A 19642-nucleotide genomic window follows, 5' to 3' on the forward strand; every position below is an offset into this window, starting at 1 on the left:
GTATACAGGAGGTCGTGGGTTCGATCCCTATTCTGACGCCTGCTGCTGTACATTTGGAGTTTGCGTGTCTCTTTCTCTCATCATCACCATGGTGGCTATGAGATGTTGACTACCTTGCTTGGTATACAGGAGGTCGTGGGTTCGATCCCTATCCTGACGCCTGCTGCTGTATATTTGGAGTTGCGTCTCTCTCTCTGTCTTCCATTGGTCGCGTGGATTTTTCTCCGGGTTCTCCGATTTCCCCCCTCCACATTTAGAATCAACGCCACGCGTTTAGAGCGTTCGGTTGCTAATATACATTTCCACACCATGATAAGCCACTTGGTTGAGCTAACACATTCCTGCGGAGGGAGCTGGTAGGAATGTTGGGTTGCTCGGTCAATGGCCAGGGTCAACGGCGGCGTGAAAATATGGCCGACTGTGAGGGCGGGCACAAGCAGGCGTGAGTAGGTTAAACGTTGAGTTTTATAAGGGCACCACGGGGTGACCAGCCCCTCCCCACCCAGCCCCACCCCTTCCACCCCCCACCCAGCCCCACCCTCTCCACCCAGCCCCTCCCCACCGTCCCCACCCAGCCCCTCCCTGCCCTCCCCACCTTTCCCACCCAGCCCCTCCCTCCCCACCGAGTGCCTCCCTGCACGGCGGACACAATAATCCCATGTGGGCTGGTGTAACCAGGAGGTTCCTACCAGTATCATTCATGATAGCCAGTTCATTTCTGACCAAAGATCTACGCAGCTCAGTGGGTTTAACCTGATAAGTAAATAAATTAAATAGTTGAGTAGTTTCGATTAAGACGGCCACTGCATCGTGCGATGCGCTTCTGCGGCCGTCTGGAACGTTCTTCCTTCCGATATTCGGAAGCCACTGGCAGCTACGCACTTTTGAGTCACCATCTCGGTTGACAAACTCACTTCTTTAAAGTTGCTCTTCGTGTTTAGTGTGTTGTCCTCCCCCCCCCACACCTCCCGTTGGCACGGTCGGTCACGTACGGCGGTGCAAAAGTCGTTCGCATATACATACAACAAACATACAGCATGTGTACAACATACATACGATGTACATACAACATACATACAACATACAGAAGCATTTCATTTAGCTGCTGCTGCTCCAAAGTGGTCTGCACCTCTTCTCTGGGGATCGCCACTCCACCGTCTCTGTATTCTTCTAAACTGATGTCCCATTGACCTCCAATCAATACAAATGCGAACGTACGCAATTGTTTCGTAATAACATTTGGGTTGTAATTACTCGATGAACATTTGTTTTGTAACATTTCACATCGTGTTCATTGTGAACTCCTTGCTGTCTGCTGGGCGAGACAAAGAACTGTCGGGCTCGATGGGTCAATTTATTCGGATTATACATTCATGATGCTGACTCTCATCAAAGCTCTATCATCATCATTATCATCATCATCAACACTCCCATCATCACGATCATCATCAACACTCCATCATGATCAAAACACCATCATCATCATCAACATTCAATTATCATCATCAACAATTCATTATCATTATCATCAACACTTCATCATCATCATCAACACTCCATCATCATCATCAACACTCCATCATGATCAAAACACCATCATCATCAGCAACATTCAATTATCATCATCAACAATTCATTATCATTATCATCAACACTTCATCATCATCATCAACACTCCATCACCACCATCATCGTCAACACTCCATCATCATCATCAACACTCCATCATGATCAAATAATCGTCATCATCATCATCAAAGCTCTATCATCACCAACACTTCATGAACATCATCAATACTCCATCATCATTATCATCACCATCACCACTCCATCATCATCATAAACACTCCATCAATATCAGCATTAACACTCCATCATCAACACTCCATCATCATCATCACTCCATCATCATCATCATCACTCCATCATCATCATCACCAACACTCCATCAAAATCATCATCAACACTCCATCATGATCAAATCATCATCATTATCATCAAAGCTCTATCATCATCAACATTTCATCAACATCATCAATACTCCATCATCATCACCACTCCATCATCATAAACACTCCATCATCAGCAGCATTAACGCTCCATCATCATTATCAACACTCCATCACGATCATCATCATCACCACTCCATCAACATCAGAATCAACACTCCATCACGATCATCATCATCACCACTCCATCAACATCAGAATCAACACTCCATCACGATCATCATCATCACCACTCCATCAACATCAGAATCAACACTCCATCACGATCATCATCATCACCACTCCATCAACATCAGAATCAACACTCCATCACGATCATCATCATCACCATTCCATCAACATCAGCATCAACACTCCATCACGATCATCATCATCACCACTCCATCAACATCAGAATCAACACTCCATCACGATCATCATCATCATCACCACTCCATCATCATCACCACTCCATCAACATCAGAATCAACACTCCATCACGATCATCATCATCACCACTTCATCATCATCAACACTCCATCATCAATAACATCACCGAGACTTGGTGACTTTGTGACTCGTTCAGGCGTCCATCGGGAGGCGACGTGGATTTCGCGGCACGCCCGCGACAAATTCCTCATCGGCGAAATTCCGCCGCGTTTTCACGCGCTCGGTCCCCGCCGTTGAGACCCGTGTCACGAACATGGCACAGCGATTCATAGACATACACAGACATACACATAGATACAGAGACACATAGAGACACATAGACACACATAGTGATAAGTGGACTATGTGTGAGACACGGTTCACTAACATGGCACAACAACAACAACAACCGCCATTCGCCACTAAGTGGCGGTGACGTCACCACGACGCTTGTGCCAGGCCATGTGCACCTTGAGGCCACGTGAAGTGTCGACACACATAGACATACATAGACATACATAGACATACACAGACATACACACAACAACCGCCATTCGCCACTAAGTGGCGGTGACGTCACCACGACGCTTGTGCCAGGCCATGTGCACCCTGAGGCCACGTGAAGTGTCGAACGCCCGCTGGCAGGAGGTCACGGGGCAGACCCAGGTGCCACGGGTCGACTGACCGAGATGACCGAGACGACTGGCTGATGCACCACCTGTGCCCCCTACTGTGCCAACTTGCTGTGCTTTAGCCACCCGGCGCTCCGCTCGTTGTTGTGAGCGTCGCTCCTCCGCCCTCCGTTGTTGTTGGAGGGCGACTGCCTCCAACTGCCCAGTAGCGTTCTTCACGAGCCTCCTCCACTGAGACCGATCTTGACACCGCTGGTACCAGTCATCGGCAAGTCCACTCAGCTCCACGTCCTCCTGTACCACATCACTCCATCTCTTCTCTAGCCCGTGCCGCGCCCGTTTAGCCCCCTCGATCCGGCCGAACAAAAGCTGTTTAGGCATGCGGTGGCTGGGCATGCGGGCTACATGACCCAGCCAACGCAGCCTTGCCTGCCGGAGGAGCTCACTGATAGGACTTTGCCCAGATCTTTCAAGGACTTGTGAGCTCCTCACACAATCCAGCCTGGTTAAACCCAGGATGGATCGTAGGCAGGCCAGCCTAAATGTTTCCAACCGGCGAAGATGCTCCACTAGGGGGGTCCACGTTTCGCAAGCGTAGAGAAGGGAGGGAATGACCGTGGCCGAGAAGACCTGAAGCTTCGTGCGGAGCGACAGACCAGGTAGCTTCCACACAGCGTTACGCAACCGACGAAAAGATATTGCCGCTCGACTGATTCGGAGTGAGACCTCTGCTGATAAACTGGAGCCGGTCATAAGCACACTGCCCAGGTATGGGAAACTCTCCACTCTCTCCACAACTGCCCCATCACCGATTGGGAGTTGTGGGGGTGGAGTGCCAGATGGTACAAAATACCCAGGCAGGTGCTTAGTTTTGGTGGGGCTGATGGTAAGGCCCCACCTCTTAGTGGCACGCTCCAGTCTCAGCAGCAGCGTCTCCAACTCCTCTTCTGAATGAGCAGCTATTACCAAATCATCGGCATACATAACGTGGTTGACCAATAGGGAGCCATCCCTTGATCGCACCCGGGCGTCGATCAGCCTCCCATTATATCTGTACCAAATGGTAATTCCCCCGGTACAGCTATTGAAGGCTTCACGAACTACGCAGTCGAAATAGATGTTAAATAATGTGGGAGCCAGAGGACATCCCTGTCGCACCCCAAGGTGTACAGGGAAAGGCTCCGACTCCCGGCCACGTAGTTTTACCCGGGCCCGCTCACCATCATGAAGGTCCTTAATGATCGTGAGCAGAGGGTCAGGGACTCCGAAAGCACGAAGAACAACCCAGAGCCCAGTCCGACTGATGGTATCATAGGCCTTGACCAGGTCAATAAAGCAGAGATGTAGGTCTTTTTGGAATTCCCTACACCTCTGCTGTAGCAGACGGACAGAAAATATGGCATCTGTGCAGGACCGCCCTTTCCTGAAACCGCATTGGGGCTCCGCAAGCCTCTCCTCAGCGTGCCTAGCAAGGCGATGTTGAATAATCCTTGCCAGGACCTTACCCGGCACACTGAGGAGTGAGATGCCCCTGTAGTTGTTACAGTCGGTACGGTCCCCCTTCTTAAAGAGGGGGACCACCAGGGCATCCTTCCAGTCCTGCGGAACCCGTCCAGTGGTCCAGACTGTTGTTATGATGTCATATAGGGCAGTCTGTGCACAAACGCCACCCTCCCTCAGCATTTCGCTTGGGAGATCATCTCTGCCCGGTGCCTTCCCTGGTCTCAGACTCCGGATCGCCCTCAGTACTTCCTCAACAGCTGGTACCTCAGCCAGCCACTCACAGGGGGTGACCTCTTCCAATATTTGAGGCACCGCAGCCTCAGCAGGGTTATCCCCACTTTGTGCCATGATGTTTTCCTGGCTGAGAGATTTTCCCTCCCCCAGGACCTCACAGAAATGCTCAGCAAATCTGCAAACCAGTTCCTGGGGATCGGAGATTGGATCACCGTTTTTTCCTCTAATGATGGTAATAGGTGTGGCGCTGCAGGTTACTTTTTTGATGGAGTTAAATAGTGATTTGTGATCGCGGGCCACTGAGGCAGACTCCATCTCCTCAGCAACCCGCGACCACCACCCATCCTTACAGCGCCTTACGGCTCTCCGAACCTCCGAGCGAAGGCTGCGGTAAACCTCCTCATTTTCTGACGTGGGATGCTGTAGGCGATGAGAGTGGGCCTGTCGCTTTTTCTCAATTAACCTGAACACCTCCTCCGTCAGCCAGGGTTCCCGGGGAGGTCTGGACCGCGTACCCAAAGCAGCCATTGCAGCTGCATGAGTCACAGTCTTAAACCTCGCCCATTTACCCTCGACATCAGGTGGAGTGGGGGACGATGCCAACCCCAGCTGCAAGCGCTGATGAAATTCTCGCTTGCAACTTTCATCAGCTAACTTAGACCAGGCCACTTTTGGTTGGAATGGGATCCTGGGTGTACACCCACCACCGGAGTGGAAGAATGGCAGGCGCATCTTACAGATGACTAGTCGATGGTCAGAGGGCAGATCAGCTCCACGGTAGGTCCTGGTGTCAAGGACATGGGCTCGCATCCGCTGGTCCGTCACTACGTAGTCCAGCAGATGTTCTTGCTTGGACCCGGCATGCATCCATGATGTTGTGTGGATGCGCCGATGCCGGAAGAGCGTGTTGGTAATTACAAGCCCATGGGCTGCACAAAAATCTAGCAGCCTCCTACCGTTATTATTGAGCTGATCTGGCCCATGCCTTCCAATCACTCCAGACCAGGTGCCAGCATCATGACCAACTCGGGCATTGAAGTCACCCAACAAGATGACTCTGTCCCGAGTGGCCACTTTAGCCAGCACCTGTGACAGGAGGTCATAGAAAGCGTCATACACAGACACACACAGACATACACAGAGATACAGAGACATACATAGAGACACATAGTGATACATAGACATACAGAGACACACATAGAGACACATAGACATACATAGACATACACAGACACACATAGACATACACAGACATACACAGAGATACAGAGACATACATAGAGACACATAGTGATACATAGACATACAGAGACACACATAGAGACACATAGACATACACAGACACACACAGAGACACATAGACATACACAGACACACACAGACATACACAGACACACACAGAGACACATAGACATACACAGACACACAGAGGCACACACAGACATACACAGACACACATAGACACACAGAGATACATAGAGACACACATAGAGATACACAGACATACACAGACATACACACACACATAGAGATACATAGAGACACACAGACACACATAGACATACAGAGATACATAGAGACACACAGACACACATAGACATTCACAGACATACACAGACACACACAGAGACACATAGACATACACAGAGACACACACAGACATACACAGACACAAATAGACACACAGAGATACATAGAGACACACATAGAGATACACAGACATACACAGACACACACAGAGACACATAGAGACACACAGACACACACAGAGACACCTAGACATACACAGACACACATAGAGATACACAGACATACACAGACATACACAGACACACATAGAGACACATAGACATACACAGACACACACAGACATACACAGACATACACAGACACACATAGACAACAACAACAACCGCCATTCGCCACTAAGTGGCGGTGACGTCACCACGACGCTTGTGCCAGGCCAAGTGCACCTTGAGGCCACGTTAAGTGTCGAACGCCCGCTGGCAGGAGGTCACGGGGCAGACCCAGCAGGTGCCACGGGTCGACTGACCTAGATGACCGAGATGACTGGCTGATGCACCACCTGTGCCCCCTACTGTACCAACTTGCTGTGCTTTAGCCACCCGGCGCTCCGCTCGTTGTTGTGAGCGTCGCTCCTCCACCCTCCGTTGTTGTTGGAGGGCGACTGCCTCCAACTGCCCAGTAGCGTCCTTCACGAGCCTCCTCCACTGAGGCCGATCTTGACACCGCTGGTTCCAGTCATCGGCAAGTCCACTCAGCTCCACGTCCTCCTGTACCACATCACTCCATCTCTTCTCTAGCCCGTGCCGCGCCCGTTTAGCCCCCTCGATCCGGCCGAACAAAAGCTGTTTAGGCATGCGGTAGCTGGGCATGCGGGCTACATGACCCAGCCAACGCAGCCTTGCCTGCCGGAAGAGCTCACCGATGGGACTTTGCCCAGATCTTTCAAGGATTTGTGAGCTCCTCACACCCAGCCTGGTTAAACCCAAGATGGATCGTAGGCAGGCCAGCCTAAATGTTCCAACCGACGAAGATGCTCCATTAGAGGGGTCCACGTTTCGCAAGCGTAGAGAAGGGAGGGAATGACCGTGGCCGAGAAGACCTGAAGCTTCGTGCGGAGCGACAGACCAGGTAGCTTTCACACAGCATTACGCAACCGATGAAAAGATATTGCCGCTCGACTGATTCGGAGTGAGACCTCTGCTGATAAACTGGAGCCGGTCATAAGCACACTGCCCAGGTATGGGAAACTCTCCACTCTCTCCACAACTGCCCCATCACCGATTGGGAGTTGTGGGGGTGGAGTGTCCGATGGTACAAAATACCCAGGCAGGTGCTTAGTTTTGGTGGGGCTGATGGTAAGGCCCCACCTCTTAGTGGCACGCTCCAGTCTCAGCAGCAGCGTCTCCAACTCCTCTTCTGAATGAGCAGCTATTACCAAATCATCGGCATACATAACGTGGTTGACCAATAGGGAGCCATCCCTTGATCGCACCCGGGCGTCGATCAGCCTCCCATTATATCTGTACCAAATGGAAATTCCCCCGGTACAGCTATTGAAGGCTTCACGAACTTCGCAGTCGAAATAGATGTTAAATAATGTGGGAGCCAGAGGACATCCCTGTCGCACCCCAAGGTGTGCAGGGAAAGGCTCCGACTCCCGGCCACGTAGTTTTACCCAGGCCCGCTCACCATCATGAAGGTCCTTAATGATCGTGAGCAGAGGGTCAGGGACTCCGAAAGCACGAAGAACAACCCAGAGCCCAGGCCTACTGATGGTATCATAGGCCTTGACCAGGTCAATAAAGCAGAGATGTAGGTCTTGTTGGAATTCCCTACACTTCTGCTGTAGTAGTCGGACAGAAAATATGGCATCTGGGCAGGACCGCCCTTTCTTGAAACCGCATTGGGGTTCCGCAAGCCTCTCCTCAGCGTGCCTAGCAAGGCGATGTTGAATAATCCTTGCCAGGACCTTTCCTGGCACACTGAGGAGTGAGATGCCCCTGTAGGTGTTACAGTCTGTGCGGTCCCCCTTCTTAATCCTGTGGAACCCGTCCAGTGGTCCAGACTGTTGTTGTGATGCCATGTAGGGCAGTCTGTGCACAAACGCCACCCTCAGCATTTCGCTTGGGAGATCATCTCTGCCCGGTGCCTTTCCTGGTCTCAGACTCCGGATCGCCTTCAATACTTCCTCATCAAGATGGCACCTCAGCCAGCCACTCACAGGGAGTGACTACTTCTTCCATATTTGAGGCGCCGCAGCCTCAGTAGGGATATCCCCACTTTGCCCCATGATGTTTTCCAGACTGAGGGATTTTCCCTCTTCCAAGACCTCACAAAAATGCTCAGCAAATCTGCAAACAGATAGGTGTGGCGCTGCAAGTTACTTTTTTCTCGTGGAATTAAAGAGTGTTTTGTGATTGCAGGACACTGAGGCAGATTCCATCTCTTCAGCAACCCCGACCACCACCCATCCTTGCAGCACCTCACGGCTCTCCGAACCTCTGAGTGAAGGCTTTGGTAAGCGTCTTCATTCTCAGACGTGGGATGCTGTAGACGATTAGAGTGGGCCTGTCACTTTTTCTCAGCCAGCCAGAACACCTCCTCTGTCAGCCAGGGTCTCTGGGGAAGTCTGGACCGTGTACCCAAAGCAGCCATTGCAGCTGGATGAGCCACAGTACTAAACCTCGCCCATTTCCCCTAGACATGAGGAGTGGGGATGATGCCAAACCCAGCTGCACGCGATGATGAAATTCTCGCTTGCAACTTTAATCAGCTAGCTGAGACCATGCCACTATGGGTTTTCATGGAGTCCTGAGTGTACACCCACCACTGGAGTGGAAGAACGGCAGGCGCATCTTACAGAGGACATGTCGATGGTTAGTAGGCAGATCAGCTCCACGGTAGGTCCTGGTGTCAAGGACATGGGCCCGCATACGCTGTTTTGCCACTATATAGTCCAGCAGATGTTCTTGCTTGGAACCGGTGTGCATCCATGATGTTGTGTGGATGCATTGATGCCGGAACAGCATGTTGGTAATTACAAGCCCATGGGTTGCACAAACATCTCGCAGCCTCCTACCTTTGTTATTGAGCTGATCTGGCCCATGCCTTCCAATCACCCCAGACCAGGTGCCAGCATCATGGCCACTTTAGCTGGCACCTGTGACAGGAGGTCATAGAAGGCATCTGGCTCATCACTCCCTCTGTGTGTGTCACACACACACGGGGTGTGGGTGGGGTAGACGGGGGGGGGGGGGGGTCTCACACACACAGAGGGGGTGGGGTAGACAGGGGGGGGGGGTCACACAGAGAACTCCGTGTGTCCCTTCGGGGCTCTGGCGAGGGGTCTGGATGTGAGCCTCATTCTCCCGGCACCTCGGGAGGCAGCAGCAGCAGCAGCGTCAGCCACTGCTATCGCCCCACACCTCTCAGGTAAGGTTCGAGTTAGGGGCAGGGTTGGTGTTAGGGGTAGCGTTGGTGTTAGGGGTAGCGTTGGTGTTAGGGGTAGCGTTGGTGTTAGGGGTAGCGTTGGTGTTAGGGGTAGCGTTGGTGTTAGGGGTAGGGTTCGTGATGTATATTCACCGAATGGTGGTTTCTATTCACGGTGAAAATAGTCAAAGTAAGGATTGCATAAGCATTGGCCTTCATCTCCTGTTTAGAGACGTGGAAACTCCACATTCATATGTCCGGGTCAAGTCGTTCCATGCGACAGCTTGTGTTGATTTCCCCACAATGTGTTACTAATTTGATCGAACCTGGAGTGTGCGATGATGATGATGGGCAGAGTTAACCCTCCCCCTCCCCCAACCAACTAGGATAGGCATTCCCTGTAGCCTAGTGGTAGTGCCTTACGCCAAACATTCCTTCTCCAAGTCAGCCGATGTTATTGTCATTGCTGTATTTTCATCAATATCCCATCACCAATCATAAATACTTCATCATCCACGCTCCATCATCAATATCCCATCATCATCAACACTCCATCATCATCATCATCAATATCCCATCATCATCAATATCCCATCATCATCAATATCCCATCATCATCAACACTCCATCATCATCAACAACGCTCCATTATCATCAACGCTCTATCATCATCAACACTCCATCATCAATACCCCATCATAATCACTCCATCATCAATATCACATCCCCATCATCAACACATCATCATTATCAATACTCCATCATCATTATCAACACTCCATCATCATTATCACTCCATCAGCATCATCAACGCTCCATCATCACCATCATCAACGTCCCATTACCATCACCCCATCAACATCATCACCACTCCATCATCAACACTCCATCATCAACATCCCATCATCATCAACGTCCATCACCATCAACACCACCCCATCATCACCATCAACACCAAATCATCACCATCAGCTCCACCCCATCATCAGCATCAACACCACCCCACCATCATCACCATCAACACCATCCCATCATCGCCATCAACACCACCCCATCAACATCATTAACACTCCATAATCGCCATCAGTACCACCCCATCATCACCATCAACACCACCCCACCATCAGCATCAACACCACATCATCACCATCAACACCACCCCACCATCAGCATCAACACCACCCCATCATCACCATCATCACCATCAACACCACCCCACCACCTTCAACACTCTCACCACCTTCATCCCGTTGGGCTCGCTCTGCGGATCGACTGGTCTCCGCCATAGGAACGTGGACAGTGTCTTACCGCCCCCGCCCTGCCACGTTTCAGGCCGGGCCATGCGTCACGTGACCTGCCTGGCCCTGCTGGGCGCTGCTCTCCTCTGCGTCTCCCTGGCGAGTGAGTGGCGCACCACGTGACCCGTCACCCCTGCAGGGCGATGTGGTGGTGGTGATGGTGGTGGTGGTGCTGATGTGCCGGTGGTGGTGGTGATGCTAATGTGGTGATGGTGATGTGGTGATGGTGATGTGGTGATGGTGGTGATGGTGATCATGATGGTGTTGCTGATGTGGTGGTGATAGTGATGCTGATGTGGTGATGGTGGTGATCATGATGATGTTGCTGATGTGATGGTGATGTGGTGATGGTGCTAATGGTGATCATGATGGTGTTGCTGATGTGGTGGTGATAGTGATGCTGATGTGGTGATGGTGGTGATCATGATGGTGTTGCTGATGTGATGGTGATGTGGTGATGGTGGTAATGGTGATCATGATGGTGTTGCTGATGTGGTGGTGGTGGTGATAGTGATGCTGATGTGGTGATGGTGGTGATCATGATGATGTTGCTGATGTGATGGTGATGTGGTGATGGTAGTCATGATGGGGGTGCTAAGGTGGTGGTGGTGATAGTGATGGTGGTGTTGATGTGGTAGTGGTGGTGATTCTGATGTGGTGGTGATAGTGATGGTGATGTGGTGATGGTGGTGATCATGATGGTGTTGCTGATGTGGTAGTGGTGGTGATTCTGATGTGGTGATGGTGATGATCCTGATGGTGTTGCTGATGTGGTGATGGTGATGTGGTAATGGTGGTGATTCTGATGTGGTGGTGATAGTAATGCTGATGTGGTGATGGTGGTCATGATGGTGGTGCTGATGTGATGGTGATGTGGTGGTGGTGATGTGGTGATGGTGGTCATGATGGGGGTGTTAAGGTGGTGGTGATAGTGATGGTGGTGCTGATGTGGTAGTGGTGGTGATTCTTATGTGGTGGTGATAGTGATGATGATGTGGTGATGGTGATGATCCTGATGGTGTTGCTGATGTGGTGGTGATAGTGATGCTGATGTGGTGGTGGTGATGTGGTAGTGGTGGTGATTCTGATGTGGTGGTGATAGTAATGCTGATGTGGTGATGGTGGTCATGATGGTGGTGCTGATGTGATGGTGATGTGGTGATGGTGATGTGGTGATGGTGATGTGGTGATGGTGGTCATGATGGGGGTGTTAAGGTGGTGTTGATAGTGATGGTGGTGGTGATGGCGATGCTGATGTGGTGATGGTGGTGATGGTGATCATGATGGTGTTGCTGATGTGGTGGTGGTAATAGTGATGGTGATGCGGTGATAGTGATGCTGATATGGTGATGGTGGTGATCATGATGGTGTTGCTGATGTGATAGTGGTGGTGATTCTGATGTGGTGATGGTAGTGATGGTGATAATGATGGTGGTGCTAAGGTGGTGATGATAGTGATGGTGGTGATGCTGATGTGGTGATGGTGGTGATGGTGATAATGATGCGGATTGTGTTGGCGCTTTGATGGTGATGATGGTGATGATGATGTGGTGCTGGGGACGGCTGGCGATGGTGGTGGTCGTGGTGGTGATGATTGTGGTGATTGTGGTGGTTGTGATGATGATGATGGTGATTCTAATAGTGATGGTGGTAGTGAAGATAATGATGATTGTGTTGGTGGGAGTGAGTATGACGGTGGTGGTGCTGATGGGGGGCCGTCCATAAATGACGTCACGCACCTGGGGGGGGGGTCAGACATTTGTGACGATGTGTGACGAGGGGGGGAGGTTTGAGAAATGTGACGTCACGTAAAAATGCGCAACTTTAAATAAACATAGACAACACGTTCTACTTAATTACATAGACTTTTTAATAAATGTTTTCTCCTACAACATCAGAGTGCAGCGCCACATTAAATACGAACTACAATGACAATAGTTTAAAGCGATTCGAAGCATGTTTTATTTTTGTTTGGGGGGGGGGGCAGAGCTTTGTGACGTCATATTTGAGGGGGGGTCTGAGTTTTTGTGACGCCGTGTGACGAGGGGGGGGGGTCAAAAATCGTCCAAAATCGCGTGACGTCATTCATGGACGGCCCCATGGGGGTTCTCATCGCGATGAGAGTGATAACGGTGGTGGTGGTGGTGATGGTGGTGATGGTGGTGGTGATGATGGTGATGGTGGTGATGGTGGTGATGATGGTGGTGATGGTGGTGATGTGATGATGGTGATGGTGGTGATGGTGGTGATGATGGTGGTGATGGTGGTGGTGATGGTGATGATGTGATGGTGGTGATGGTGATGGTGGTGATGGTGGTGGTGATGATGATGGTGGTGGTGATGATGGTGATGGTGGTGGTGATGATGGTGATGGTGGTGATGGTGGTGATGTGATGATGGTGATGGTGGTGGTGGTGGTGATGGTGGTGGTGATGATGGTGGTGATGGTGGTGGTGATGGTGGTGATGGTGGTGGTGATGGCGGTGGTGATGATGGTGGTGATGATGGTGGTGATGGTGGTGGTGTGATGATGGCGGTGGTGATGGTGGTGATGATGGTGGTGATGATGGTGGTGATGGTGGTGATGATGATGATGGTGATGATGGTGATGATGGTGGTGATGGTGGTGTGCGAGAAACCACACGCGTGGTATGAGCGGCAACGCTCTCTCCCATACGGATGGAAACAGATGGAGATTAGTCCACTCACTTTGCTGTACCGCCTTCTCCTGGCAGAGGAGGGAGTTTCACACACGATCCGTACGTGATCCATCAACCCTCGCCCCTGCAGTGCTGGATTACAGGCTGCCACCAGCTATCCTTGTGATGATGGTGATGATGATGGCGATTATGATGATGATGGTGATGGTGGCGATTATGATGATGATGGTGATGATGGCGATGATGGTGATGATGGCGATGATGGTGATGATGATGGCGATAATCGTGATGATGAAGGTGATGATGGCGATGATGGTGATGATGATGGCGATGATGGTGATGATGATGGCGATGATGGTGATGACGATGGTGATGATGGCGATGATGAAGGTGATGTTGATGATAATGTTGATGATAGTGATGATGGTGGTGATTCTCATCCTGACGATGGTGGTGATGAATATCTCCCATGGTTGCCCCATCCACCCACCCACCCTGATGATTCTAACGATGATAGTGACGATGAATCTGACGGTGACGCTCACAATAGCAATAATGGCGTCGATGTCTCGTGGTCACTCCCCCCCCCCAGTGCCCCGCGTGGAGTCCCCACGCCCTCGCCGGGAGCTGCCCAACTGGAGCTACTCGGCCTCCGACTTCTGGGCCTGGGTGCACGAGCTGCGGGACACGGGCGCCTACGGGCCGCACGACGCCATGGCGCGCACCTACTGGGCACACTTCCCCGTGGCCACCACGCTGGGGCTCGAGGCAGGCCCCCAGGAGGAGTGACCCCCTCCCTCCCTGCCTAGCTACCCCCCACCTACCTGTCCCCCCACCTACCTATTCACCTACCGACCCCTCTATCCCCCCCACCTACCCCCCCACCTATCCCCCCCTACCTACCCCCCACCTACCTATCCCCCCACCTACCTATCCCCCCACCTACCCATCCCCCTACCGACCCCTCTATCCCCCCACCTACCTCCACCTACCTACCCCACCTACCTACCCCCCTACCTATCCCCCCCTACCTATCCCCCATCTACCCCCACCTACCTACCCCACCTACCTATCTCCCACAACTACCACCCCGCCCCCCACCGCCACCACCGTCACCAACACAATCCGCATTGTCTTCATGGTCACCATCGCTATGAGAATCACCATCATTATCACTCGTCACCACAGCAAACATGATCATCACCACCACCATCACCACCGCAATCACCACGATCACAACCACGATCACCACCACCACCATCACCACGATCACCACCACTATCACCACCACGATCACCACCACGATCACCACCATCGCCAGCATCCCCAGCACCACATCATCGCCATCAAAGCAAAGGCAAAGGTGCCCCGTGTAGCCTTTTAGCAGCATGTTGGGGCAAGTGCTGTTAGCGAGCAGAAGCGCCTACGAAGGCACACCGCACCGGGTACTCATTTAAGGCTGAGTCGACCCAGGGGTAGGCCCATTACCGGTTCACGTAATAGTCAGCGGTGTTGGTGGCCGTGAGTGAGAATCGAACTCGGGTCTCTGGGTTCTTAGCGCGGCGTTGCGCTAACCGCTGCACCACCGCTCCCCACACTCAACTCCACGCCGAGTGATGCCATCGTGATGAACTGGGTGGGTGAGACATCCGCGGTGGCTAGGAGATGTTCACCACCTCGCCTGGTGTGCAGGAGGTCGTGAGTTCGGTCCCGACCGTGACGCCTGCTGCTGTATATTTGGAGTTGTGTCTCTCTCTCTCATCATCATCACGGTAGCTAGGAGATGTTAACCACCTTCGCCTGGTATACAGGAGGTTGTGGGTTCGATCCCGACCCTGACGATGCCTGCTGCTGTATATTTGGAGTCTGCGTGTCTCTCTCATCATCATCATCACGGTGCCTAGGAGATGTTAACCACCTCGCCTGGTATACAGGAGGTTGTGGGTTCGATCCCGATCCCGACCCTGACGATGCCTGCTGTATATTTGGAGTCTGCGTGTCTCTCTCTCTCATCATCATCACGGTGGCTAGGAGATGTTAACCACCTCGCCTGGTATACAGGAGGTCGTGAGTTCGACCCCGACCCCCTGACGACGCCTGCTGCTGTGTATTTGGAGTTTGCGGTGTCTCTCTCCACGTGGTCGCGTGGGTTTTTCTCCGGGTCCTCCGGATTCTCTCTCCCCCCCAACTCCTTCGACATCATCAGAGTTATTTGGCTGCCGATTTAAATATCCACACGACGGCGACGATGATGATGATGGCTGCGACGATTGACGATCAGCCACTACGCTGTGATTCACAGGTCGCTTCTAACAATGAAGTAAACTATGGCAATTGTTTTTTTTACCCTTTTATCTGGCAACAAAACTGACACCTTTTTTACAAGGAGTCATGTTTGCATTGACCACAATACCTGCGGTCGGAATGCAAACAAAAAATACAACTCTGATAATGTAACAGCACTGTCCTTGAAATTGATTGGTCCACACCCGAGACAGCTTTCCTAAGAGCCTAGTCTCACATGGTGTTGGACCAGATGACGCCAAAAGGCGCACAACTCAAAGACAACGCACCATCAGAGTATGAGAGCTCGGGTAAGCCTTGTTAAAAAGGTGTCAGTTTTGTTGCCAGATAAAAGGGTAAAAAAACAATTGTCATATTTTGCTACTGGCAAAATGAGGTTTCAATGGTGAAGTAAACTAGTTAAGAGTTGCATTGTTGTTGGTTAATCCACCCACCCACCCACCCCCTCTCTTTCGATCCATTGTTGAATCGCTTCTTGTTGAATCGCTTATCTGTAAGCACGGAGCGATTGTTGTTGTTGTTGTTAATGTATCACTCAACAATAAACATGCTACTCCCTCATATACACATCAAAGCCTACGTGTTAAACTGACTTACTGGTGAGCGAAACTAGCAAGGGGCCGTCCATAAATGACGTCACGCACCTGGGGGGGGGGAGGGGGGGGTCAGACATTTGTGACGATGTGTGACGAGGGGGGGGGGGTGAGAAATGTGACGTCACATCAAAATGCGCAACTTTAAATATAAACACGTTCTACTTCATTAAATATAATTGTTACAACACTAATTTTGATTAATTTTCATTATTAACTATTTTATTATTTAAGGTAACTAAGGTCACCTTTAATTTAAGTAGCATACATTTAGTTATTAAACATTTTTATTCTAATGATTCTACCAGGGCTTTTCATTCTGTGGAATGAATGTGATTGTTATAATTGTACTCTACATTTTGCTTCGTTCTACTACAAAGTTTAAAGTATTTTTATAGTTATAATTACTTTAATATATAATTATAAGATAATTTCAATATAATATTCCGAACATCTGCAGTTTTAGTTAGACTTTGAATATTTTCAAGTAAATTTTGTGCAAAATTTCAGCTTTCCAACGCCGTTTTAATAAATGTTTTCTCCTACAACATCAGAGTGCAGCGCCACATTAAATACGCACCACAATGACAATAGTTTCAAGCGATTTGTGACGCCGTGTGACGAGGGGGGGGGAGGGTCAAAACTCGTCCCAAATCGCGTGACGTCATTTATGGACGGACCCTTCAACACCGCGAATTTCTTATCAATATATTTTTTTAAATTCAGGAAACCATTGAGAGTCGATTGGTTTCATCAAAAAGAAACAGGGAGCCGCATGCCGTGTCATTGATTACCGCAATGCCGTGACTCGGATTCGAACCGAGGTTGCTGCGGCCACAACGCAGAGTACTGACCACTATACGATCACGGCGCGCTACGCGGGCCCGCGATGACCAAGGCCGCAGGCTGCCCACTTAAATCTCAGCCTGACCACGCCCACACCACGCCCCCTCCCGCAATAACCACCGCCCTCACTTAAACCCCGCCCCCTCTCAAGGTAACCACGCCCACAAACAGACCCCACCCTCAACGAGTAACCACGCCCCTTACCCCCCACGCATACCCCGCCCCCACCGAGCAACCACGCCCCCACACACGAACCCAGACCCCTCCCCTTCTCGCAGTAGCCCCGCCCCTATTGAGACCCCACCCTCAACCAGTAACCACGCCCCTTACCCCCCATCCAGACCCACCCCCACCCATACCCCGCCCCCACCGAGTAACCACGCCCCCACACACGAACCTTCTCGCAGTAGCCAATTTGTACCACGTGACCGGACTTCCGCCAATCGCAGGCGGCGTAAGACCCCCGGCCAGCTTTCGTAACGGGACGCGTGATTGGTGACCGCGCGCAAGAGCCCTACGGCGGCTTCCGTCGTTGCGTTTCGTAAATGTACAGCGGGCGATTTGACAAACTCTGTCGTGATTAGAAGTGTAAATGCGTCCGATAACTTTCTCTCTCATTTACCCCTTACGAACGTTGACCTTCATTCTATTCGCAACGTCAAACGCACATCTCGTTATTTGTATAGTTCGAGTGGCGTGACGTCATCAGGCGAATGTCGCCTCTCTTGTCGGTAGTGACGTCATCGCGCAGCACCGCCGGCAACGTCATCACACGCTTTTGACGTTGCGGAGTTGACCGCGCGCGTGACGACTGACGCGCACGACAACCGCGTGACGTCATCATAGCGTCCCCGCGTGACGTCATCGACCCTCCATATTTATAAACATCGCGCGTGATGTCATAACCCTCAGGACCCCCACCTCCCAGGGCACCCCCCTCCCTCACCCGGGGCCCCCCCATCCATTAATTTGGCCAAGACGAGTCGCGACCCCGCGTGACCCCGTGACCTCCTCCTCGCCCCCGTGACGGCACCGCAGCGATCGCCGCTCTCTCGTGACCCCCCCCGCCCCCCCGTGAGTAGCCGCGACCCCCCCCCGGCCTCGACCCACACCCCCCTCGACCCCCCCTGCCACCCCCCCGCCACTCTCCCCCCCTGCGACTCTCCCCCCCCCGCCTCTCCCCAGACTCCCCCCCCCCGCGACTCTCCTCACACCTCCCCCGACCCCCCCTGCCACCCCCCCACCCCCCCCGCCTCTCCCCCCCGCCTCTCCCCCCCTGCGACTCTCCTCAGCCCCCCCCCCCGCCACTCTCCCCACACCCCCTCGACCCCCCCGCGACTCTTTACCCCCCCCCGCCACTCTCCCCCCCTCTCCCCCGCGACTCCCCCCCCCCCCCCGCCACTCTCCTCAGCCCCCCCTCGACCCCCCGCCACTCCCCCCCCCCGCGACCCCCCCAACTCTCCCGCGACCCCCCCCCTACCCCCCCTACCCCCCCCCTACCCCCCCGCGACCCCCCCGCGCCCCCCCCCTCTCTATCTCCGCCCGGACAGTCGCGGCGTCAGCGCTGAGGTGAACACGCCTGAGTACTCCATTTATCGCCCTTCGTGTGATGGCGGCGGCGGCGATGATGATGGGTTGGTGGTGTCCGCTCTGCTCTCGTCACCAAGGACACCGATATCCGCCCGTGCCAGGCTAGGTGGCACTTTTGAGGCTACACGGGGCAGGCCTCCACCACCCGACTTGGAGCCAACTACTCACGCGTTTTATCCGCCCGGCGCTCCCCGCTCGTTGTTGTGAGCGTCGCTCCAGTGGGTCATTCTCGTATGACCCACTGCCAGCGAGCCGATGGGACACTTCGCGTGGCCTCGAGGTGCACCTAGCCTGGCACAGAACGCCGTGCTGGCTAGGAGATGTTAACTACCTCGCCTGGTGTGCAGGAGGTCGTGGGTTCCATCCCGACCCTGACACCTGCTGCTGTATGTTTGGAGTCTGCGTCTCTCATCATCATCATCACGGTGGCTAGGAGATGTTGACTACCTCGCCTGATGTGCAGGAGGTCGTGGGTTCCATCCCGACCCTGACACCTGCTGTATGTTTGGAGTCTGCGTCTCTCATCATCATCACGGTGGCTAGGAGATGTTAACTACCTCGCCTGGTATACTGGAGGTCGTGGGTTCAATCCGGACCTGATGCCTGCTG

At 52.3% G+C, this 19642-nt stretch overlaps 1 protein-coding gene and 1 non-coding gene across 2 annotated transcripts; one reads left to right on the plus strand and one right to left on the minus strand.

Moving 5' to 3' along the window:
- Positions 1-11082: 11082 nt before the first annotated feature.
- OTOS (otospiralin) lies at positions 11083-14508 on the plus strand. The gene is made up of 2 exons (XM_078880279.1): positions 11083-11143; positions 14293-14508. Exons 1-2 carry the CDS (start codon positions 11083-11085, stop codon positions 14487-14489), a joined length of 258 nt encoding a protein of 85 aa, XP_078736405.1. The 3' UTR covers positions 14490-14508.
- Positions 14509-17396: 2888 nt separating this feature from the next.
- TRNAH-GUG (transfer RNA histidin (anticodon GUG)) lies at positions 17397-17468 on the minus strand. Its single transcript has one exon. It is a non-coding gene; the product is annotated as a tRNA-His (tRNA).
- Positions 17469-19642: the final 2174 nt, after the last annotated feature.

This window comes from Lampetra fluviatilis, chromosome 56 (assembly GCF_964198595.1).
Source record: "Lampetra fluviatilis chromosome 56, kcLamFluv1.1, whole genome shotgun sequence".
Lineage (NCBI taxonomy): Eukaryota > Metazoa > Chordata > Hyperoartia > Petromyzontiformes > Petromyzontidae > Lampetra > Lampetra fluviatilis.

Bases quoted from the DNA above. Each gene is read 5' to 3' on its own strand.
- OTOS (XM_078880279.1), top strand. From the start codon at position 11,083: ATGCGTCACGTGACCTGCCTGGCCCTGCTGGGCGCTGCTCTCCTCTGC. The intron at 11,144-14,292 runs GTGAGTGGCGCA...CCCCCCCCCCAG, and splicing joins CCTCTGCGTCTCCCTGGCGA to TGCCCCGCGTGGAGTCCCCA.